Source organism: Hemicordylus capensis, chromosome 14 (assembly GCF_027244095.1).
Source record: "Hemicordylus capensis ecotype Gifberg chromosome 14, rHemCap1.1.pri, whole genome shotgun sequence".
Taxonomy (NCBI): Eukaryota; Metazoa; Chordata; class Lepidosauria; order Squamata; family Cordylidae; genus Hemicordylus; species Hemicordylus capensis.
Window position 1 is genome coordinate 13,576,286 of NC_069670.1, and position 23,938 is coordinate 13,600,223.

At 53.9% G+C, this 23,938-nt stretch overlaps 2 protein-coding genes across 8 annotated transcripts in view; one reads left to right on the top strand and one right to left on the bottom strand.

The window, feature by feature from the left end:
- Positions 1-24: 24 nt before the first annotated feature.
- Positions 25-15,958, top strand: DCST2 (DC-STAMP domain containing 2). Of its 4 annotated transcripts, none has more exons than XM_053277468.1 (15): positions 26-1,133; positions 2,140-2,310; positions 3,192-3,293; positions 4,449-4,643; positions 5,475-5,540; positions 6,325-6,538; positions 7,297-7,454; positions 8,346-8,510; positions 8,727-8,894; positions 9,671-9,771; positions 11,754-11,884; positions 12,202-12,329; positions 13,055-13,148; positions 14,315-14,620; positions 15,644-15,958. In XM_053277468.1, exons 1-15 carry the CDS (start codon positions 809-811, stop codon positions 15,756-15,758), a joined length of 2,439 nt encoding a protein of 812 aa, XP_053133443.1. In that variant the 5' UTR covers positions 26-808; the 3' UTR covers positions 15,759-15,958. The 4 variants fall into 4 exon arrangements, with proteins under 4 accessions (XP_053133445.1, XP_053133443.1, XP_053133444.1 ...); XM_053277466.1 differs by having other exon boundaries at positions 27-1,133; positions 15,641-15,958; XM_053277469.1 differs by lacking the exon at positions 8,727-8,894 and having other exon boundaries at positions 15,641-15,958.
- Positions 15,959-16,360: 402 nt separating this feature from the next.
- ZBTB7B (zinc finger and BTB domain containing 7B) overlaps positions 16,361-23,938 on the bottom strand; it is a 39,212-nt gene continuing 31,634 nt past the window's right edge. For all 4 annotated transcript variants that reach the window (XM_053277512.1, XM_053277509.1, XM_053277511.1 and 1 more), the window contains exons 2-3: positions 20,042-21,032; positions 16,361-18,866 (exon numbers count right to left, since the gene is read on the bottom strand). In XM_053277512.1, coding sequence (XP_053133487.1) covers positions 18,383-18,866; positions 20,042-21,024 — 1,467 coding nt within the window. In that variant the 5' untranslated portion in view covers positions 21,025-21,032 and the 3' untranslated portion in view covers positions 16,361-18,382. The remainder of the gene's footprint in view (positions 18,867-20,041; positions 21,033-23,938) is intronic.

A 23,938-nucleotide genomic window follows, 5' to 3' on the forward strand; every position in this document is an offset into this window, starting at 1 on the left:
GTGGGCAAGTAGCCACGCTGGGGGCACAGGAAGAGGGTGGGGCAAAGAGATACAGCCCTCGGTCTCGGAGTTCGAGCCATTCTGGGTGGTCTCAATGCTTAACAGGAGCGATGTTGATTAAGTCATGCAAGCAGGGTTGATTAAGTGGACAGATGCTGCTGGGAATCAATCTGTTTTCCTTCCTGGATGAAATATGCAACCATGCACTCAATGTATAGCTTCTGGAGAGCAAGAGCCATTCCTAGCCAGCCAAACTCACGACTGAAGTTGCGTCTTTTCTGACATTTCAAAAATGTTAGCCCCTTCAGAGAATGCTAAGGGTTGGGAACCGGTGGGCAGGCAAAGTCAGAGCAGCACCAGAAAGAATCTGCTGGGAGGGGGCGGAGCCAGGATGGAATCTGGCGAGTCAGAGGAGGAGCCAAAGCAGAATGTGGGGGCGGAGCCCCGGCGGAACCCGGAATGTCCTGGCTTTTGAGACTGTCGGTTCCGACAGGACACAGTTTTAGTGGCGGGTGGGCCAGTAGAATGCAGGCTGGCTTGTCTCCTGCTCCTTCCCTCACCTACCCGGTTCCAGATAAATTACGACCCTCGTCAGCTTCAACTCACCTTTTCTTCCGCATTGAATTATCTATTTGTGGTTTAACCATCGCTGCTGATTTACAACCTCGTCTCTGAACCCTGTGTGGACGCACCAATGCCAAGGGTCCACTCGCGCGGAACCCAAAGCCTGCACGCTTTCCTCCTCCCCACCCCCTGAAGCCAGCAAAACAGCCCCTCCGAAAGCAGCCTCCCCGGGGTCAGAGCCAGCATGAGCCTCCTGTCCAGGTTCTCTCCCCAGCAACTGAAGGAGGCATGGCAGAAAAAGGCCCACCGGAAACCGAAGAGGAAAAGAAAGGACCCCCGGGTGGCAGAGGACACCCCAGGCCGAGCAGCGGCACGCAGCCTGGGGGGTTTCGTCCTGGGAATGACCCTCGCGGGGGCCTACGGGGCCATGGTGCTGCTAGTCCAAGGCTACAACATCTGGTACTGCCTGGTGTCGACCATCAGCCTGGCTATGGGCCTGGGGCTTGGGCTGGCCTTCTCCCGCAAAGCACGGCTCACCGTCGCCCTCATGCTGCCCCAGATTTTCTCACGTAGGTGCCCGAGGAGGCAGCCAGGTTTTGAGGACTCAGGTGCTGGTTCTCCTACCCGGGAGCAGGAGGAGAGCCAACAGAGGTTGAGGGGGATGAGGCAGTGACTGGAGTTGGGTAGCCACTGGGTCAAGCTCCCCTTCAGACTTCAGGGGGCCGGGCTTGGGAGACTCTCTTCCCAGTGCACACCCCAAACAGAAGATCTGATCATGGCTTCAGACCACAAGAAGGGAGCCCTGTTGGGCAAGACAAAATGTCCATGAACCTAGCATCCTGTTCCCAGCCAGGGACAGCTAGATGCCTCTACGGAGTCCACAAGCAGGGCTTCATCCTAACATGCCTCCCCAGTTTGTCTCCACAGCACCTGCTGTTCAAAGGTATTCTGCCTCTGAACGTGGAGATTCTATTTTTAAACTGCTCCTCCTCCACAGATAATCTCTCCTCCACACAGGTTTGTCTAATCCTTTTAAAAAGCCAGCTGCCTCTGCCACACCCCACTCCTCTTCCTTGCCTTTTTCTCTTACTCCCTGCCACCGTCCTTCCATGCAGTGCCGCGTCTTGTGGCCGTGAGTTCCAGAGGTTAATCTCGAGGACGCTTTTCCTTTTGTCCTGGATCGACGGTAGCCCGGCGGTTTCATGGGGTGACTTTGAGCCTGAGATTCTAGTGTTAGGAAAGAGGAAGGAAAAAAAATAAACACCTCTCCCCCTTCCTTCCTACAATGTACGATCTTACAGAGCAGTGACCTACCCCCTGCCACCCGTATTCATCTCTCCCCCCTGCCTCGCTAATCCTAAAAACCCCATACATTTTAGCCTTTCCTCATCGGGAAGGTACTCCAGGATTAATCTTGGAGTACCTTCCCTACAAGGACATCATTCTTATTATTGGCAAGCTCTGGATAACAGCATGCATAAATGTGCCCAAAGTTAGCCCAGGGAAGACAAAGGCCCTTTCCCCGTAAGACCATCCATCCCATCCCCACGTCTTTACCTCTGTCGTCTCCTACAGGAGAAGGCAAGACCATGCTGCTGCTGCTGGCGTTCGGCCTGGCCATGGAGGGCCCCTTCGCCAACATCATACGGAATTTCTCGAGAGCGACCGAATCCGTATCGTGCGGTGCAGAGCTTGCCCTGAACCAGACGGCGGAAATGCTCCAGAGGGCCCGGCAACCCCTGCTCAGTGAGATGGGGGACGGGGGACTCTCCACTACTCATAGGCTATTCCTACTGAGTTAACAACAACAAAAAATGTTTCCTGCAGGGCTCTCTTTCTCCTTCTTTTGTGGATTCCTAATCCCATCCTGCAAGTGGTGTAAATGGGGGTTGTTGTTGTTGTGCAGGGAGCTATGGGGCAAAAGAGGGGGACACAAACCCATGACGTCCAAATTCTGAGATTTTATGCGGGGGCATTTTTCATGCAAACTCATTGACACCCTCTTTCCCAGGTAATTCTAGTTAGCAGCTCCCGTAGGTTTTCCTTCCCAGAGTGCAAAGCAGATGCTCTCCAATGGAACTCCCTTCCTCTGTTAGCTGGTCAAGCGAGGGAAGTTGAGAGGGCATCTGCTTTGCATGCAGGAGGCCCTAGGTACAACCCCCAACATCTCCAGACACGGCTGGGAAAGGCTCCTGCCTGAAACTCTAGAGAGCCTCTGCCAGTCCAGGGGGCCATCGATCAGTGGTTGTGCTGCCTACAAAAACCAGCTTGGTGCCTAGTCAATTCCAGTTCCTATCTGCTTCCCCTCCATTACACCTTCTGATCCTTGCGAACTCCTGAACAAAAGAAGCACCTTTTTAAAGTGGCGGTTCTCTTGTATTTAGCAGGGGGAGAGCAAATGGCCCTATCCATCCCCAGCACAGCATCCCTTCAGGGGCTGTTGCTGGTGGCTGTCTTATGTCTCTTTTTTAGATTTGTGAGCCCTTTGGGAACAAGGAGACATATTTCTCTCTCTCTCCCTCCCTCCCTCCCTCCCTCCCTCCTTCTTCCTTCCTTCGCCACTTTGGGAACTTTGGTTGAAAAGTGATATATAAATATCCGTTGTATCATATCGCATTTCTGCCTAGATGCGCTACAGAAAATCAAGGACATAGCACGGAAAGCGAAAGTGGTGGGTGACCGCGTCCGAAAGCTCTTCCGCTCCGTCACGGATTCCGTGCGGCATGTAGGTAGGTGCTGGGTGTGGACCGGGACGGGGCGAAGGGAGACCTCCAGGGCATACACACCCCAAGAGAGACGTATCCCTTGGGAACACCATGATTCCGAGCAGGGCAGCGAAACCCGGGGGCTCTCCAGCTGTCGTCGGACTTCAGTGCCCATCTTCTGCAGCCACAGCGGACAATGAGTGTGTGTGTTGGATGGGTGGATGATGTGGTCCATCCACAGCTAGAGTGCTGTGCAGCCCTGATTTAGAGTCTGCAGTGGGGTCCAAGGAGAATCCTAGGTATGGATGCCACACATTTCCTGCGTATGCAAGGAAGTGTATTCTTTATTCCTTGACTCATTTATCGTATTTCTATGCCGCTCAGATCTCTCGATCTCTCTCTAGGAGGAAGTTAACAATAAACACACCGCAGTCTAGAAACGGTAACCATTAATCAAATAGCAGCAGCAATGGAAACACGAAGCCACTTGTCTGGGATATTGACACATAGGGAGTGCCTGGGTTATGAATGGCCCCATGGCAGAAAGTGCCGTCCCTTTGTGGCTAACATCTCTTCAACCAGGCTTTCTCAGCTTTTTAAAACCTGTTTTTAAATTGTTCTGACTATTTCATTGTTGTTTTATGATGTTTTTAATTGTTAATCATGGTTCTATGCTTTTATAATTTTTGTTTTAATTAAATGATTTTAATGGCGTTTTAATGTAAACTGCCCTGAGCCTTTTGGAAGGGCGGTATAAAAGTTGTAATAATAATAACAACAACAACAACCACCCGGATGGCTCTTCTGGGTGAAGAACCACACAAGGTTCAAGCTCGCTGGGATCAGGAAACTCTCCTTGACCTCTCGTAGCAGGAAAAAGGAAAGGTTGTACCATCGAGTCGGTGAGTCGACTCGGTGTGTCGACTCGAGTTGGTGTCAACTCATTACCACCCCAGAGCCATGTGGTTGTCTTGGTAGAATACAGGAATGGTAGAGCCCTGCTGGATCAGCCCGAGACCCCACTCAGTCCAGCCACCTGATCTGCTCTTAAATGCCCCCACCGGGAGGTTCTAGGTTTGAGGTAGGAGGAGGTATCTCACAGCGAGGATCTCTCCCAGTGGCTGCTTGCTGGGAGCCCTTGGACGTGACGCGGTGTCTCCCCTCCGTCCCCCCCTGCAGCCCACTGCCTCCGCAACGTCTGGTACTGGCTGCTGCACCTGGGTGACGTCTGCAACGAGGAGATGGGCAGCCCTTACCGGAAGTGCAACCGCCTCTTCGACAGCGCCAAGGAGAAGTGCGAGCAGGCCCTGCCCTGGATCTACTGGGTCTGCAGCATCGTCCTCCTGTTCAAGTACCTCTGCGGCTTAGCCAACAGTGAGCGCGGCCCTTCACCCCTGACCCCTGTGGAGCCCAGCCCAGGGTCCCGCCTGACCCCGGCCTCTGTCACCAGAGGAGAGCTTAGTGGGGGGACCTCTCTGATCATTTGAACGGGTTAAGAGAGAGGAAGCCCCTTTTTCTAATCTCACATGCACACACACACACACACACCCCACGAAAAATTATATACCTCTTTTCAACAAACGTTTGCAAAGCGGTTTACTTATTTACTTACTTACTTACTTAATTAATTAATTAATATGGGCCAAAAGGGCTCACCATCAAAAAAAGAAGCATCAAATAGACACCAGCAAGAGTTCCTGAACCATTTCTCAGTGGCAGAGCTCCCGCTTTGCACACAGAAGGTCCCAGGTTCAATCCCTGGCAGCATCTCCAAGTAGGCTTGGGAAAGACCCCTGAGGGGCTGGAACCTTGGAGAAGACACTGCCAGTCAGTGTAGCCCATACTGAGCTAGATGGACCAAGGGTCTGACTCCATATAATGGTCTCACTTGGTCTTGTGGGAGTGTGCGGGCCGGCCCCTCTGCCGAATCAGGTTCAGTGCACTCTCCGTGCATGAAACGTTTTATTCACAGGACATGCAACCCCCCTAGAGATTTCTATCATAAATGATGTATGATTTCATGGCAGCCTATACATTTGAAAAACATAACTAACAAAACAACCGAGGTGGGGAGTGGGGTCTCAACTTTGGGTCCCCAGAGGTTTTTGGACGACAACTCCCATCATCCCCAGCCACAGGGGATGATTGTAAAGGGCCTTGGGGACAGGGGAGCCTCCTTCTCACCATCACCTTTCCTTCCCACAGTCCTCCTGGTCTTCTGCGTCATCCCCCAATACATCGTGCCCTTCCTGAAACGCAAGGTTGCCGACCGTGAGTGCCGCCAGATCTTTCCTGCTTGCTTGGTCACAGGGCCTCAGTGCTTGGTTGGAGAGGGGATGCTGTGCTGAATTGCATGGGTTGTGGGGAGTAATGTCCCCAGAAGAGGGAAATAAAAGCATCCGCTCATTCCCAGCAGCTGCTATTCAGAGGTAGACTGCTCCTGGACAGGGAGGTTCTCAAACAAACAAACAAACAGGGAGGGGGCCGTAGCTCTGTAGGAGAGCATGATGCTGTTTGCAAGCAGAAGGCCCCAAATCCAACCCCTGGCATCTCTAGGCCGGAATGGGAAAGGCCCCCACCTGAAACCCAGGGATGTCGCCGCCCACCATTGCAGACAGTATTGAGACAGATAGACCTTAGAGGGGGAAATGGCTTCATATGTTGATCAGGAGCATGGATAGTTCAGTGGCAGAGTGTCTGCTTTGCATGCAAAATAGGTCCCTGGCATCTCCAGATAGGTCTGGGAAAGATCCTTGTCTAAAACCTTGAAGAGCTGCTGCCAGTCCGAGTAGTCACTAGTGAGCTAGAGGGACCAAGGGTCTGACTCAATAGAGGGCAACTTCTTATATACCAAGTCCCCTGTAACTTCTTTCCTCCTTCACCATTATTTCCCCCCACCCATCCTATGTTTGAGCACCATCCTGGGGAGCAACCATCTTGTTGCAGGGAGTTCCAAAGTCCTGACTGTTAAAGCAATGAAATGCCCAATTAGATCTGTAGCACAGAGGGTCCCCTGAGATCTTCCTCATCCTCACACGCTCTTCTTCCACACCAGCCATTGTTAATGTCCTCAACCGCGTGCGGCAGGAGTTTGAGTTCAACATCACAACCATCCACAAGTTCGACGTCACTGTCAACGCAAGCAAGAGCCTTTCCCAGGTCGCCTTCGACATCATGGAGGACGTGTCCTTGCGCCTCCAGCCCGCGAAGGAAGCCATTGGGTTTTTTGGCTATATGTCCACCTTGGTCATTCTTTACCTCTATCTCAGGTGAGCATTCTACTCCTTGCCTCATGACACCAAAAGCCATATGTACCTTACAAATGGGTTTTAAAGGAAAGACTTGAAACAACTTTACTTCTAGGCCTCCCCTACCTCCTCCCACTGGACAAATTCAAATCACCATCTGGAACCCAAGAAAGATGCTGCCAGCCAGTGTAGACAAGACTGGCTGAGATGGACCAAGGGTCTGACTCAGTAGAAGGCAGCTCCATATATTCAATGGGAGCATCCAAAGCTCAGTGGTAGAGCACCTTCTTTGCATGCAGGAGGCCCCAGGTGCAATTGTCAGCACCTCCAGGAAGGGCTGGGAAAGAGCCACCCAGAATCCTGGAGACGCTGCCAGTCCGTGTAGAGCATACTGAGCTAGATGGGCTATGGACTGACTCAGCATAAGGCTCTTCATGTGCCTTAAAGGAATGATGGTAGCAGGCGTAGCAAAGCTCAGATAGTCATGAGAACGGAGGTGTTGGTTGGTTGGTTGACATGTATATCCCACTCTTCCTCCGAGGAGCTCAGTGCACACTTATTTTTATCCTCACAACAACCCTGTGAGGTAGGTTAGGCTGAGAGACACATGACTGGCCCAGACAGAGTCACCCAGTGAGTTCCATGGCTGAATGGGGATTCGAACTCGGGTCTTTTCCCAGTCCTACTCCAGCACTCCAACCACTACACTATGCTGGCTCTTAACGATACACCCTCCTTTCCATCTGGGGTATTGCCGAAGAGATGTCCTTTCCCCACAGGGCTCTGCTCTACCGGAAGCATTACTTGCATGAAGACGGATTCGACAACATCTACATCACCCGACCGTTCCTCGAAATGGATGCGCTGCAACGAAAGCTGAAGAGACCCACTGTCCTGCCCTTGTCCTCCAGGGAGAGCAGCAGATACCTCCGCCCAGGTCAGATGTCTCCAGCATGAAGGTCCAACGGGGATGTCAGGGTTTCTCCCTGGGAGAAGCACTGGAGGGCTTTCTCAGACCCACGTGGGGCCCACAGGGGTACTGGCGAAGAGATCAGCAGGGAGTCCAAGCATGAGAATTCAGCAGGACCAGAGACAGCTCTGTGGACAGAAGCAGGACCATGGACAGATCACCGGGCAGGAGGAGGCTGAGTAGAAGCCAGCCCCAGGCAAGAAGCCAGGTGGTTGCTCCAGCAATGGCCTGCCACTCACTGAGGGCTGACCTTGTCTTGTTATCAGTGTGATGTCTCCAATGCTGCTCGCGCCACAGAAACTGTTGGGGTTTAAAGGGGCTCTGTTTCTTTGGCACCAGCAGCATGGGAGCTTCCTGCATCCATCCATCTGTCCGTCTGTCCATTTGGGGCATAGAGAGCTTGCCATCCCCCTGCTATCTATCTGTCTACAGCAGTGATTCTCAAACTTGGGTTCTCAGGTGTTATTGGACTTCAACTCCCATAATCCCCAGCCTCAGTGGCCTTTGGTTGGGGATTATGGGAGTTGAAGTCCAATAACACCTGAGGACCCAAGTTTGAGAATCACTGGTCTACAGTATCTATCTATCTATCTATCTAATATATCTGCCTGCCTGCCTATCCATCTATCAATCTCTCTTATTTATATATCTTCTGTATCCTCAGTCTCTTGATACTAGTCTCTTGATCCTGGTGGGTCCAGTCCCTCGACCACTACAGTCACTAACCTAGAGACGTTTCCAGTTCCAAGCCAGAACCACGGCTCGGCCCAGAGAACTCGGCCCAAGCAAGCCCAGAGAGGAAGACCCAGGCGCCGTCTGTCTCAGTGCTCAGCACCCTCCCTCTGTTTCCTCGCACAGCCTCGTTCGTGTTGCCTCGTAAGGAGCAGCTCCGCTATTCGCTGGCCATCATCTCCATCTGCAAGCAGCTCATTCTCGTGACCCTTCTCATTGTTGCCGATTACTCCGTCTTCTGGCTCTTTGACCTGGTGCGGTTCCAGCTGCACGGTGAAATCGTGGCAAGGGGTAAGAAATATGCCGGTATGGTGCGAGGGCCAGGGGAGCGTGTTCCAATCCATCCCCTCGTCCCATGGGGGCTTGAACCTAGGAACCTTGAACCGAATATAAGAGTAGACAGACAGATAAGAAATAAAGCGGCTTCTTATCCAGATTCCACTAACACAAGTTTGTCAAGAAGGTAGATTCTCTGCCGTCGGACTGAACTTTCCCTCTCCCAAACAGCCCCAGTGACAATGAGCGTGAGTGTGAACGGGTCGGGCTACTCAGGAGAGATGTACCGTGACATGGTCTCGGCCTTTGACGTGCTGCAGGGTGGCAACGTCAGCGTGCTGTCCCGGAAGTGTCGCTTACGTCCAGCCGAACCGGATTACGATGGCTACCTAATAATTGGTAACTGGGTGCTGGGAAGGTTCCCTTTCTCCAGCAAGGGAGAGGAGAGCTGGTCTTGTGGTAGCCAGCATGACTGGTCCCCTTAGCTAAGTAGGGTCCGTCGTGGTTGCATATGAAGGGGAGACTAGAGGTGTGAGCACTGTAAGATCTTCCCCTCAGGGGATGGAGCCGCTCTGGGAAGAGCATCTAGGTCCCAAGTTCCCTCCCTGGCAGCATCTCCAAGATAGGGCTGAGAGAGATTCTTGCCTGCAACCTTGGAGAAGCCGCTGCCAGTCTGTGAAGACAATGCTAAGCTGGATAGACCAGTGGTCTGACTCAGTATATGGCAGCTTCCTAGGTTCCTATGAGAGATCTGCCACCAGAGAGAAACACAGGGAGGCAGAGACGCTTTCTTCCACATCCCTTTTCCTCCCCTTGCATGCTTCCAGAATTCATGCCAGACTATCCCACGGGAGAACTTTCGTCTCTGTCCTAGCATTTGCGAAAGGAGGGAATGCTTTCCTCGCGATTGTTGAAGGGCTGTCAGACACTCGCAGGCTTCCAAGTTGTCTGCCTCTTTCTGACTGGCACGGATGCGCGTGGAAATACAGTGGAGCACAGAGGCCCCTTGTGGTCCCTGGTGGAGTCACACGGTGCACCAGAAAAGCTATGAGAAGGAACTGCGACACCTCTCGAGCAGAAAGCATGTGCACATCCTCCGGCACACAGAAGAGCGTGTGCACAACGTGTCACTGAGGACCAATTCACTGGCTGCTCCCTCTCCTCCCCTCTCCTAGGGATCATGTATGGAACCTGCTTCTTCATTGCTGTCTTCGGAACCTACATACAGCGTCTGCGGCGAGTTATCTGTGCCTGGTACTACCCCTCCCGTGAGCGGGTGAGAGATTCCCGCCCCTGCCTGCCCCTCCCCAGCCTGCAATTTTATTTATTATTTGCTTTTATTTGATTTATATACCGCAATCCTGCAATCAGGAAGGAATGCCCCCCAAGTTAGACCCGCTAGCTAGTGGCTTTGGTTGGGGTTTTCTTCTCTTTGGCCTTTGCACGCAGCTTGGCTCACTGCCCTGAGCAACCCATTGTGCTCTCGAAATGCACCTACGCTGAATTGTGCAGGCTGGGCATTGCACCACTGTGTACGAATTGCACTGGAAACAGAGGTGGCGGCAACCCGATTTGGCCTCAAGAGGAGCCCCGTGGGGTTTGACTGAAGGTTCAGATACTCCTGCATCCCATTTCCGAAAAAAGCACCCAGCTAGATGGTTCTGGGAAGCCACAAGCAGGGCTTGGGCAACGGCCTTCCCCTGCCTTGGTTGCCCTTCCCAGCAACTGGCACTCATATGCAGACTGCCCCTGTTCACGGAGTCTCTGTTGTGCAATAATTAATCAAAGCCATTGATAGACCTCTCCTCCTCCTCCTAGAATTTGTTTTACCCCCTTTTAAAGATACCTTCTAGCCAAAAATTCTCAACCTTGGGCCCCCAGATGCTGTTGGACTACAACATCCATCATCCCCAGCTGCAATTGACTTTGTGGCTGGGAATGATGGCAGTTCAGTCCAACAAGACTGAGGAGAGCTGGTCTTGGGGTAGCCAGCATAACTTTTCCCCTTTGCTAAACAGGATCCGCCCTGGTTGCATCTGAATGGGAGACTAGAAGTGTGAGCACTGCAAGAGATTCCCCTTCTTAGGAGATGGAGCCGCTCTGGGAAGAGCAGAAGGTTCCAAGTTCCCTTCCTGGCAGCATCTCTAAGATAGGGCTGATTCCTGCGTGCAGCCTTGGAGAAGCTGCTGCCAGTCTATTGAAAAAAAAATAAATACTGCGTTAGATGGACCAAGGGTCTGACTCAGTATATGACAGCTTCCTATGTTCCTAAGATCTGGGGGGCCCCAGTTTAAGAACCCCTGCAATCGGCGACACACTCTGCGAGTATTTTCCAGTTTCCTTTGGCTTGTTCTGAATGTACTGTCCATCCATTTCATTGGGTGACCCCAAGTATTATTATTATTATTTGCATTTATATCCCGCTCTTCCTCCAAGGAGCCCAGAGCGGTGTACTACATACTTGAGTTTCTCCTCACAACAACCCTGTGAAGTAGGTTAGGCTGAGAGAGAAGTGACTGGCCCAGAGTCACCCAGCAAGTCTCATGGCTGAATGGGGATTTGAACTCGGGTCTCCCCGGTCCTAGTCCAGCACTCTAGCCACTACACCACGCTGGCTCACAGTACTATGGGGCAGGGAAGGAAACGTTCTCTCTGCCCACACAGGCATCATTTTACAGCTCTTGTCAGGTCCTTCCTTGGTCACCTTCTTTCTAAACTAGGTAGTCCAAATACTTGTGCTTGTGCTTTTCCTTGTAGGGAAGTTTCTCCAGTCGCTTGACTCCCTGGGCTGCCTTTCTCTGCACCTTCCCTCCTGCCACCTCGGAGGGGTGTGCACAAAACTGGGTTAGCCTGGTCCGGTTCGAGCCCAGACCGGATTGGAACCGGACCGGGCATGTTTGGTTTTGGCACCCACCCCCGAACCTTCCCTTGGTTCGTTTCGCAGACCTGGTCACGCAGAGGCCCATTGGGCATGCACGGCAGCCTCCAAAAAGGCCACCGCCACAGAGGGCAGGCCCAGAACCATCCGAAGACTGCCCAAACTGGGCAATTGGGGCATATATGGAGGGGGGACCTCTGGACACACACACACACCCGCAGCTATGGCAGCACCCCCCAGAGAGGGTGAGTCCAACTTAAGAACCCTTCAAACAGGCTAGGGGGTTCGGTTCGATACTGAGTCATCAAACCGAACAGATACCTGTTTGCACATCCCTACCGTCTGGGACCCATATTCACCCAGCATTCTCTGCCCCCTAGGAGCGCATCTGCTACCTCTACCACACCATCCTGACCCGCAGATCGGGGCTAGCAGCCGCTGTGCTGAAGGCCGTGAGGCAACGGTCCGCTGATGGGGGCCGCAAAAACATCCTCCTCGTCTTTGCTTCCAAGTAAGCCGGCCACACTTCCTCTGGATTCAGGGAAATTAGCGATGCTTCCAGAGTTGTCATCATCCAAATGTCTGCCCAGATTTTGCGTGTTACTTGCTACCCTGTCCTGGGCTGGGGGAGGTCATGGGTCAACCCGAGGTTTCGGTGGAGGCAAGGCTCTGGGTGGAGAAAAGAATCCCAGGCAGGATCCAGACCATGGACAGCTCCAAGGGAGAGGAAGAGACCGGCCAGCAGGGTCATAGCCAAGCAGGAGAGGCAAGTTTTTAAAAAGAGGTTCTGCAAGCACACTGAAGTGATGCCCCTGCTGTCTGTTGCAGGTTGCCGTTCTGTGCCTTCCTGGCGAAGAAGCTAGGGGTGCACGAGTCGTACTGCATGGGCTGCGGGAAGATCCGCGACAGCGCGGCCAGTGAGGACTACGTCACGTGCAGCACGCCGAACTGCCGAGGTTGGGAACTGGGAGAGGCCCGGGTGGGTGCTCTGTCCCGGGCTCCGAGGAGCCAGGCCTGTCTAGCTGAACCCTGCACAGCGTGGGTCCAGTGGGGCCATTTTTCTGCAGGGGACTGGGGCCCACAGCTCAGTGGCGGAGTATCTGCTTCGCCTGCACAAGGCCCCCCGGTTCAGTCCCTGGCAGCATCTCCATGTAGGGCTGGGAATGTCCCGAGCCGGAGTCACCTTGCAGAGCCGCTGCCAGTCAGTGCTGGCAATACTGAGCTGGATTGTCAGCGTCGGTATAAGGCAGCTTCCTATGCTCCTGAAAGGGGCAGGCCCCAGGCATGGATCTGAGCACTCGAGCAACTTTCAGCCACCTTGTGAGCAGGCACCAAAAGGTGTGAGAGTCCTGCTACGTCAGGGCATGACATCTCTGGGCCGAGTTCACTTTCAGGGGATCATCTTGGCCTTTCCAAGGGACTTGCATACTCCAGTTCCACCCAGTGCACTGCCAGCTTCTATTCTGGTTCGGAATGTGGGCGCCCCTCTTCCTCCTCCTTTCTTCCTCCCTCCCAGCGATCTTGTTGTCCCTCTAGGCATCCATTTCCCACTAGGCACAGTGCCCATAAGAAATGCTTCTGATCACAGTTGGGCTTATCTCCATCCGTGGTTTTTTATCGTCTGTCCATATTTCTCTGCTCTGCTCCTCACCCCCCCCCCCCCGCCCCGGCAACTCCACAGGTATTTACTGCACCGAATGCTACAAGCTTCTGAAAAATATCTGTTCCATCTGCATGGCCCCACTAACCTACCAGGGAGAGATGGACGAGGAGATGTGAGTCAGCCATTTCCATACACTTAATGTCTGCACATGTTTGGTCGTGTTTGGTCGCCTGCCCCCGATAAACCATTTGACTCCATTTGGCCTTGAGAGGATGCCAGCAGGAGAGAGCTGCAAAGGATGTGGAGAAAACTGGGTCCACTCGGTCAATCTACTCCGTGTGAAAATGGGCAATTTTTAAAATATATAATACTTCCCTCCTCCCCACAATGTTTCCCCATTCTTTTAGAAGTTTCCGCTCAAAGGCGGTTTAATAACTATTTTCAGCCCCTGCCCAGGGAGCCTTGCAAATTGTGTACACACACACACACACACACACACACACACACACACACACACCTCTCTCTCTCTCTCTCTCGGACGTGTGCATCGAGGGAGGAGAAATCTCTCGCAGGGATTGCCAAGTGCTTAGATTCCAGTAAGCATTGTGCATGTTCTCTTAGGCCTATCCTTGAACCCCAAGGACTAGACCAGGGGTAGACCACCTTAGCTATCCAGATGGTGCTGGACTACAACTCCCATCACCCCCCACCGCAAAATGTGTTGTGGCGGGGAGTGTTGGGAGTTGTAATTCAGCAACAGCTGGAGAGGCACAGTGGCCGACCCCTCGACTAGGAACTTAACAGCTGTCACTCAGCACCAGGAAACAGGGTCAGGGAGGACCAGGCGACTACTACAAGTGAAGCAACATCGGCCACGGAAGCCAGAACTTGTGGCAGCCACCAAGTGACGGTGGCGGGGAGGAGGGCAGGCCCTTTCGCTTCCCCTCTCCAAGGGTCAGATGGAACAGCGAGCAGGCATGACCCCAGGGCAGGGCTTCTTAACCTTGGGACCCCAGATGTTGTTGGACTGCAACTCCCATCACCCTCAGCCACAAAGGCCATGTCTGGGGATGATGGGAGTTGTAGTCCAACAACATCTGGGGGCCCAAAGTTAAGAAACCCTGCCCCCAGGGCATTAAGGGATATGTCGTGCCGTGGTCCCCAACCTGGGAGCTTCCAGATGTTGCTGAACTACAACGCCGATCACCCCCAGCCCCAATAAATCGTCGCTGGGAACGATGGGGTTTTTGTCGTTCAGCAACATCTGGAGGAACCCTGGTTGGGAGCCCCTGGGTGTCTTGTATTCCCATCACACCCTTTGTGTGTCTCTCCGGCCAGGGACTCCAGTGACGAGGAAGCCATGGCCCTGTGGACCGGGGCTGTGCGGGCGCTGAGGGGGGCGCGAGACGAGGAACGGCGGTGGCAGCGGCAGGCGCTGAAGCGCCAGATCGAGCGGGCCGTGAGAGGTCAGGGGGACTGCCGCAGCTTGCCCCCTGTGCTGGCCAAGAAAGTTCTAGCTCAGCTGAAAGAGGAGGAAGAGGAGGAGGAGGAAGACGACGACGAGGAGAGCAGCACCAGCAGCGAGAGGGAAACACCCACCAGTTCTGCTGAAGAGAGCAGCTCCAGCTTGGAGTCTTCCTCCAGGTGAGGGAGGGGAACCAGCCGGACAGGGTGGGTGCAGGGGTGGGGGTGCTGGTCCTTCGGGAAACCTCCCTGCTTGTCTGCTCAGGGGGGAAATCACGGGGAACCTTTTGCCATCAGCAACAGAACGCTGACGGAGGGCAGGCTCTGTAAAGGAAATCGGAACATTTGTGCAGATGAGAGCTAACAGCCAGGAGAGGCGCGATGTAGAGGGAGCTTTAGAGGTCAGGGAGGAAACTGGGTGGGACATCCGGACGCAGACCACCACCAGGATCGGCAGTTAGTTTGCAAGACAAGGGACTCCCTCATCCAGGGATTCTCAGCATTGGGTCCCCAGATATTATTGGACTTCCAACTCCCATAATCCTGAGCCATTTTGGAAGGGCAGTGTACAAATCAAAGAAAGAAAGAAAGAAAGAAAGAAATGATCCCTAACCAAAGGCCACTGGGGCTGGGGATTGTGGGAGTTGAAGTCCAATAACATCTGGGGACCCAACGGTGAGAATCCCTGCTAATCCACAGTGGCTGTGGAGGGGTGGCTGTTGCCACATATTTCTCTCCCCCTTGAAGAATCAAACAGGCTCAATTCTGGCCCATTTAACTGAATCAGCCCACAATCCCACCACGACAGAGAAAGGTCTGTGTGTGTGTGTGTGTGTGTGTGTGTGTGTGTGTGTGTGTGATGTGTGTGTGTGTGTGTGTGGACTCTCTAGCAGAGATTTCGAACAGCTTATTCAGCCACTTCTCAGGTTTCTGCACATGAGCTCGTAGGCAGACCTCAGTAGCCATAAGAACTAGAAGCCTTACTTTGATCTGCAACTCGATTGAAGTGCTGAGCGGTGCCCCCTCTAACAGGGATTCCCAGATGTTGACCACTGCACCTCCCAGAATGCCCAGCCAAAGGCCGTTGCAGCTGGGGATGCTGGGAGTTATAGCCAACAACATCGGGGAACCCCGGTTGGAGGGAGCAGGGGTGCTGAGCCCTGCTCTTGACAACTCTCTCTTCTTCCCCTGCCCTTCCAGCAGTCTGGATTTCAGTTACCAAAAGCGCACAGAGGGCAGTGACAGCGAAGAGTCTTCTCCCGAGTCCGAAGAGCTGAAAGAGGTGAAAACTGAAAAAAGCCCCACACCTGAGACGTAGGAAGAGATGTGGGCAGCCAGGGCAGCTGAGAGATGCATCCTCTCCTCCTCGTTCCAGAAAAAGGTGTAGCCATAAAATTATCAAATTAGATTGTATACACTGCCACATGGTTGGGTGGGCTTCCTCCTGCCCTGTGGAAGCCAGACGCAAAAGCATTAAACGTCTCCACTTTCCGGGAGGAAAGAGGGCGCTTTACGTGGTGCATACCTTCCCTTCATTTTTCATGCAGAAAATGTGCATGGCACATGCACAGAGATACATGTGTGTGTGTGGCAGCTGGGCCCAGGAAAGTGGCCACCCGTTATGGCTTAAAAGCACATACCTGCGTGTGTCTGCCCTGGTGTCGCATAGGACCACCCACGCATGCTTTTCAAACACAGTGGTGGCTCATGGCGTCTGTGTGCCTGAGCAAGGTACCCTCCCTGCCGTGTGCACCCACCTCCTCGCCCTCTTTCTCTGGTTTGAAAGCAGAGGGCAGGAGAGCATCTAAGCTGCCTCACGGATGCCCCCAGCAGTCGGCTGCCTGAGACGATTAGCTCACCGTGCCTCAGGGAAGCGGCCACCCCTGCAAACGTACACAAAAAACATGACCGAGGCCAGAGTTTCCCTGCTTTCCACTTTATTGTCAAGCAGCTGGAATGGACAGTCACCAGGAAAAAAACAGCACGCTGGGAAAAGAAACAGCCCCCCCCCCCCACCACTCCATCCCCATTGCAGACTCTGGTAAAGAACGCACGTTTTCCTGCACCCCTTTTGCCAGTACGGATGGGAGCCGTGGTCCAGAGCAGAGGGCTATGCCATGTGACCCAAAGACCAAGGTCATCCGATGGTTCTCACGCCCATTGAATCACTGAGAAATGGGGCGAGAGGGAGGAGATGGGGAACGGGGTGGGGGGAGTTAGGCGAGGACCCAGGCTGGGTCAAAAACACCGTGTGTGTGTGTGTGTGTGTGTGTGTGTGTGTGTGTGTGTGTGTGTACACAAGCAGTTATGCATTTCAAGTTGCTAAAGATTCAAGTTTAAACATACAGGCACTTTCAAAAGCCAAGGAAGACATTGTGGACCTGATACTACCCCACTCTTTGCCCGACGAGACACACCCCTCCCCATACCACCGCTCCTGCTGCAGCAGGAGGTGGGGGCTGGAACAGGGGGGAAGCAGAGAGAGGGAAATAAGAATATATTACATCATCTCTTAAATATAGATAAACTCTGAGCTAATACTCCAGGGGGTACCTCCTCTCCTCTCACCGACCACCACCCCGCCCCCCTGCAGCTCCTTTTGCCCCCCCAGAGGGGTGAGGGGGAACCTAAGGGAAACCGAGGCGCCCCACTTGCACTCGCCACCACTCCGCTGTGTGCCAGTGTGCTCCCACCCCCACCCCCCAAATTGCTGGCATGGTCTAGTGCAAAAGAGTGGCCGAGGATGGAAGATGAAAGCAACGGTAATTGGGAGCAGGGTACATGGGGGAAAAATTTTGCCTTTCTGTGCAAAACCCCCCATCGTGTACACTGCAGAATAATAAATGAGGAGGGGGGATCCCCTTTCGGAGGAGCCGTGCCTCTTCCTTCATCTCCCCCTGGCCCCAACAAGTGCTAAATATGTACCTTCTCATAGGGGACTGGGTGCATGTGTAAGGGGGGGGGAGAGAATGTGGGGCAGGGCGCTCCCTGCCATTGTTACAAAAGGGGGAAAAGAGCCAAGGAGTGCTGGGACCAGCCCATTGCACTGTGCAAGCACGCCACTAGAGGGCAGCAGGGGCCTAGCCTGGCTCTGCTCTGTGCAAAAAATACCAAAACAGGAGCCACCACCATGGAGGCTCCGTTCCAGACATGGCCTGTCTCCGAGCCACAACGGGGCCTCTCCCTGAGTGGAACCGACCCCACCCCACCCCACCCCACCCCTTTGCCGGCACAGATCCCCAAACAGCTGCCAATCCCAGAGGCAGGAAGTACATACAGGTTGGGGGGTTTTTTTGCTTCAGAAATAAATGTCTGCGATCCCCAAGGACCTGGAAGCAAGAACAGAAAACCAGGAGTCCTGGCACACCCACGCACACACCCCTATTCTGATCTGGGAAAGGGATCTGGCTGCCCGCCCCTCAACATTCACCACTGTCGTGCTTCCCGACATGGGGATACTATCCCAAAGTGCAGGGCCGAAGGCCTTGTCAGCCACCAGCCAAGATCCTCTCCTTTGCAAATTACAAACATATATATATATTTATTTATTTATTATGTCAGGCCCCCGCACCTCACCCCACAGGGCACTACCCCTACTTAATTGCTTATTTTGCAGTCCTGAGTTGCATGCACGCCTCCCGTCCTGCTCCTCCTGCCCACCCCACCTGCTTTGGTTCAGAACTGCCCCCTGAACAGAGGCCGCTGAAGGCACTGAGGCAGCGCACTGGGGCAGAGGGCGGACCATAGTGCATCCCACCTCTGTGGCAACAGCCTGGCCCCGCTTTATATGGTCCCCATGGCGGCGGCACCAGCAGCGTGGAAGTGACGGTGGGGGGGGGGGGGAGAGAAAAAGTGCATCTCGGCCGAGTTCACGACACGGCCTTTGCAGAGTCGCCATGGCAACAGTCCAAGCAAGGCAGGGCTGGGGCCTAGGCCCGGGCCCTACGCTGTTTCCATGGCCACCGGCCCGTCTGTCTGCGACCCCTCCTCGGCGCCGTCTTCCTCCTCCTCCTCCTCCTCCTCGTCCTCCTCATCTTTGGGGACCGGGGACGGGGCCGGACGGGCTTGGTTCCAGTAGTGGGCGAGCGAGAGGCGCAGCCCCTCGATCTGCCCGTTGGTCAAGTCGAGGTCGGCGGAGGGCGGGGACGTCCCCGCGGGGGGCAAGGGGTCCGGGTCGTGTTCGGGGCCGCGGCGCCGGCGCCTCGTCCGCACCTCCAGGCAGTTCTGGCCCTTGAGGTGGCGCTGCAGGTGGTCGTCCTTGGCGAAGGCCTTGTGGCAGAGACAGCACTCGTAGGGCCGGGCGCCTGTGTGCAGGTGGAGGTGGTTCTTCAGGTCGTAACTGTGCAGGAAGCGTGCCGGGCAGTGCGGGCAGGAGTAGGGGCGCTCCCCCGTGTGTTTCCGCATGTGGATCTTCAACTTGTCATTCCTGCAGAGGGAGGAAGAAGCAGCAGAAGGCTTGCGTTAAGTGAGGGGCCAAGGAGATCTGCACCGTTTCCTTGCCCGCTAAAGTCTCCGCTTCCTAGGAGCATGCTTCTAGGGCTCATGGGGGCAGGGGGGTGGAGAGAGAGGCTTTGGAAGCAGATCCAACCCTGGAGAAACCACTCTGAAATTTCAGAAAACCATGTGGATCTTGGTTTGAAGTGCAGAATTGGCAGCTTGAAAATATAAGCTCTCTCATTCCTTTTAAAATATTCAGGTTGCTAGCCCTGTCTGAGAAGACAAGAGTGCTCGGAGCCTTGGCCCGAGGTGCATTTTGTCTTCTTTCTGTAAATAAAAGGTTGCGGAGAGAGCTGGCAAAGAACTAGCCAAAGCGGGTCAAAGTGGTTCAGCCTGAATTGGGTCCCAAGCCCCTAATTAAATCAGGGGGCATTCCGAAGACCAAGGTGGCCCCTGAATCTAACTGGGGGGCTTCAGGTGGCCCCATCAAGCAATGGCACTGGGGAAAGGACTAGGGCTGGCAATAGTTAAAACATTATTTCTTAGCTGTTGCCAGGGGCACATCCCAGAAAAGGAAAAACCCAGTAATAAACCAATGAGAATAATGGAAAATACCTTTTAAAAGACAACAACGGAAAGCCAGGTCTGGTTTGATACAACTGGCAAAAATTCAAGAAGAGGTGAAGCTTTTCCTGGGATTCGGGAGATGCTTTAGTGTGAAGAACAATTATGATGAAAATCCTCACCAGAACTATCAATTAAACACTGGGGATAGTCATGCCAGAGAGGAGGAGTGGAAGATCTTTTTAATACACGTTTCAGGAAGAGCAAGCCAAATACTGAGGTGGTAAAAACTACCTGACTCACCTTCAGGGTGCAAGTGGCTTTTCCCCCCTTTCAGGTTGACTCCTTGCAGCCAAAGAGCTAGCAGATGAGAGGGAAAATTCCGGGCCAGATTTTGGCCCGCACTGCTAGTTTTCTAGCTGCAAGGAGTCATCTGCAGAAGGGAGAGTTGTCGGAAGTTCAATCTCCCACCTCTATCCTGAAGCGAGGCAGCCTTTTCTGCCGCTTCAGCATTCTACCAGCTCACACCCACCTCATCCTGCAGATGCAGCCTCAGCGACATAGAGGGTGGTTAGGAACCGATCTCGAGATTATACTCACCGAGTGAAGCGGACCCCGCAGACCTCACAGGCAAACGGCTTCTCCCCGGTGTGGGTGCGCATGTGGCGAGGGAGCTTGCCGGCGCCGTGGATGACCTTGTGGCAGACGGGGCACTCCTGAGGCATCTGGGAGCGGCGTTTGCGCACCAGCTTGTCCTTCGGGTCGAGGCAGGGGGAGAGCCCCTCCGGGTTCAGCACACGCATGTAGGACATAAGGTCGTGGTCAGCCGGCTCATCCTCGGAGCCCAGATCCTCCGGGGAGAGGCCCGGGGTGTACGGGTAGGGGAAAGTGCGAGAGGGCGGGAGCACCTCTTCCTCGTACTCCCGCGGGTGGACCAGGGCAGGCGCAGGAGAGGCCTGGCTGGGAGGGCTGGGCCGCTCCTGGGTCCCCGTCGAGGAGGGGGACGGCGAAGGGGACAGCTCAGCGATGTGGTTGTTGAGCCGGGAGCCCTTCGTCTGTAGGAACTTGCGGGGCTTCTTGCTGCGGCGGGGAGCTGGAGGGGGCTCAGGCAGGTCGCCCTCGGCGTTGGGCAGCGTGGCGAAGGCCTCCAGGTAGCGGCGGGCACACTCGCGGGCGGCATCGTCGGGGACGGGGGCCTCCAGGCCATTGCCCTGCAGGATCTCCACGCAGGCGGCAATGACGCAGGGAATCTCCAGCAGGCGGGCGGCACGCAGCACCTCCCCGAGGCTGCCCGTGCTGATGGTCAAGGTGGCGGTGTAGGCAAAGTCCAGCAGGGCCCCCAGGGCCTCGGCACCCACAAAGTCCAACTCGCACACGCCCATGCCTGGCCCCGCAAAGAGCCGCTGGAAGTAGCGGCTGGAGGCAGCCAGCACGGCTCGGTGGGTGCGGTACTCCGAGCCTTGGGCCCGGAGGGTGACGTCACAGAGCACCCCCCGCCGGCGCTGCTCATTCAAGCGCCCCAAAAGCTCACTGCTGTGCTCCGGGAAAGGGATCCCGATCAAATCGTCTTCGGGGCTACCCATTGCTTCACCTGGACAGAGACACAGAAGTCGGGAAATGAGCACCCATCAGCAACAGGAGGAATGCTCAACAGGCTTTAATTTCTCTTCAGAAGAGATGTTGAGCCTGCCTTTTAGGCAGCTTTGATGTGACCACTGGGTATGCTCAGAGGAGAGTGGCTAGAAAGCCATGCTTTTTAAAACCCACTTTCCCCCCTTTTGGGGATTGTCACCCAAGTAAAGGCATCTCAGCTCATTAACTTAACCACGCCAAGCTGCAGTTTACTGAAATCACTTGCTTTTGTGGGGAAAGAAACAGATCATACTTCTTGAGTTTTTAGTTGGTGTGTGCAAAGATGTCATCAGAAGAGGCATTCTCTCCTGGGTGAGACTGAAGGGGAGAATGCCTCTTCTGCGATGGCGTGAATTGAAAACGCTCTTGGCACACAACTATAATAATAGGTACAAGATTTTTAAAGATGGAAACCACTATATGGCATCCACTAACATTTTGTAATAGGAAGTACAAAATCATAAGAACGTGGTGCTACCCAGCACATTATAAAAATACATTAGAGCATGTAGAAGTCACCCATGCAAAAGTTTTTTTAAAAAATCCAAACAGTAATGTTAACATTATAAATTTAGCACATCTCATGGCTAACAATTGCCTGCTATTACTCACTCACTGGATCCCTAGATTTTTAAATGGGGGAAAAATCAATTATCAATGTCTCTTTTTACAAATGACCTGGTTTAAAAGAAAATCTGGATTTACTGTGAAGAAACCACCCCTGCGGCAATAACCCCTTGAGAATGAACCGTGACCATCTACCAAAATGGAGAACTTGATGCTGATTTTCTATATAAAAAGGAACAAGCCACAGGGGGGTGGATGGGTGGATATCTAAGGCCCACGAGGGGGCGAAGCATTATCATCAACAACTGCTGAGTTCAATGGGATGCATTTCCCAAGAAGCATGCGCGACTGCAGCCGAATTCAGGCACAGTATAATTAATTACGGCAGGCTTCCAACTGAATCTAGGGACAAACGTGTCATTACAAGCGCTTCACGGGTGTTATCTCTGGAATCTTTACAACAACCTTGCAAGGCAGGCCAGTGGGATGAGGCCAAGAAGGCAGAGAAGACTGTCCAGTGGCCACACAGCAATTTGGCGATGGATACAAGATCTGGACTGGAGACCTTCCGGGTCACTGCCACCGTGCTATGCCAGGGCACAGGGAAGCAACCTCTCACTGCCCCCTTTGAGTACAACCAGGCCTCCTTCAGGGAAGGAGGCAGGGTACCTGAAGAACGACTCAGAAAAGGAAGTGAGTGTCTTTGACGGAATGAAACACCTTCTTCATCTCGGTGCAGGAGGAAGTCCCCTCGCCCCCAGACAGTACGCAGTAGATCGAGGGGCCTGATACTGCCTGGGTTGAGGCAGATTCCCAGGAAAGATATGGTCGTTCCCTCCTGCCGCCTACGCCCTTTGGTCCCTCCGGGGGAGGAGAAAGGTTAAAATGTGCAAACCTCTTAGAACCCACGGCTCAGCGCTGCCTGCTAGGAGAAAGAACACCCAGAGCTGACAGGATTACACAGCTCCTCAGCCTGCCTAGCCCCGAGGCTCTTGCCAGTGCCTTTTGCAGGCAGAAATGCAGCAGGGGAAGCTGTCTCCTCTTACGGAAATACACCTCACCACCTGGATTTCTGCCTGCCAGGCAGCTGTGGTAGGAAGGCTGCCAGCCCTCCAGGTGACACCCATCTCCAGGTGACCCTTGAAAGCGATTCCCAGCTTTAAAGGCTTGATAGCGGGGGAAATATTGGGAGGAAAAATCTCCAGGGCCAGGTTCAGTCAGCACTGGCAACCCGGTGTGTCCTGGCACTGCCAACTTTGCCAGTGGCATGGAGGCCTCACTGCTTATGAAGTCCCACCTGAGTCTCTCCCGGCTAATCCTGTAAACTCTGGAAGGCTTCTGCAGCAGAAAGGGAATTCACGACACGGGGAAGAAGGAGCAAGCGGAACCCCTACGAGCTGCAAAAAGGAAGATTCAAGATGTACCAGCAGCCTGGTCATTCAAGGAGGGAAGCCTCCCCAGTCCCCCGCCAACTTATTGTGTGTGTATTAACATCCGAGAGGTGCGATTTCCAATGACCAAATCTCTCAAGTAACCAGCTTCCATGAAACTCATTCAAGAGGCGCGGATGCCGAGGACCGGCCGCGGAGGCGGATGGAGGTGCTGGGTAGGCAGCATCATGACAGGCATGGCACCAAGTCCTCCTCTAGTTGGTGGGCATTGCTGGCCATGGGGCTGCCAACTTTCAAACCTGCCTCTGCAACTGTGCCTTCAAACAAGTGGGATCCGCTCTCCGCGTCAAGGCAAGGTTTGCTTGTTGATTTCTGCAGATCTAACCTCAAATAAGGACACAGAAGCAGGCCAGACCAGTTTTTCTGGCCAGTTGGCAACACTAATTGGCCGCTGCCAGCGGAGGCGGGGGGTGGGGGGGATTGGTGAATCTCCAGAGCAGATGGCCCAACCAATCTCCCTTTTCTTCACTTGACCGAAATGTGGTGACTCATCCGGCATGTGAGAAGAATGTCAGAATTCACGTTTTTCCCTGCAAAGAACCTGCACCTTCCACAGATGCTCGACAGACAGGAATCTGGTAGGCATGGAGATGAAGGGGTGAGAAGTCTCACCCTCCTTGCAATAAAAGCACAAGGACCCTCACTAGGAAAGAAGATGGCAACCCTAGCAAGACCCCAGCCTCAGACTTCCTCACACCACGCACGCCATACGATCCGTCTATGCGCTCCATGCGATCCGGATCCATGCGATCCGTCTCTCCAGGTGCGAGGCACTGTCTAGGACTCACGGGGATCAACTTAGAAGCCGCGCCATCCACAGTCCCAGGGCAGGAAGGCAGACAAGCGG

Bases quoted from the DNA above. Each gene is read 5' to 3' on its own strand.
- DCST2 (XM_053277466.1), top strand. From the start codon at position 809: ATGAGCCTCCTGTCCAGGTTCTCTCCCCAGCAACTGAAGGAGGCATGG. The intron at 1,134-2,139 runs GTAGGTGCCCGA...CGTCTCCTACAG, and splicing joins GCTGCCCCAGATTTTCTCAC to GAGAAGGCAAGACCATGCTG. The intron at 2,311-3,191 runs GTGAGATGGGGG...ATTTCTGCCTAG, and splicing joins GGCCCGGCAACCCCTGCTCA to ATGCGCTACAGAAAATCAAG.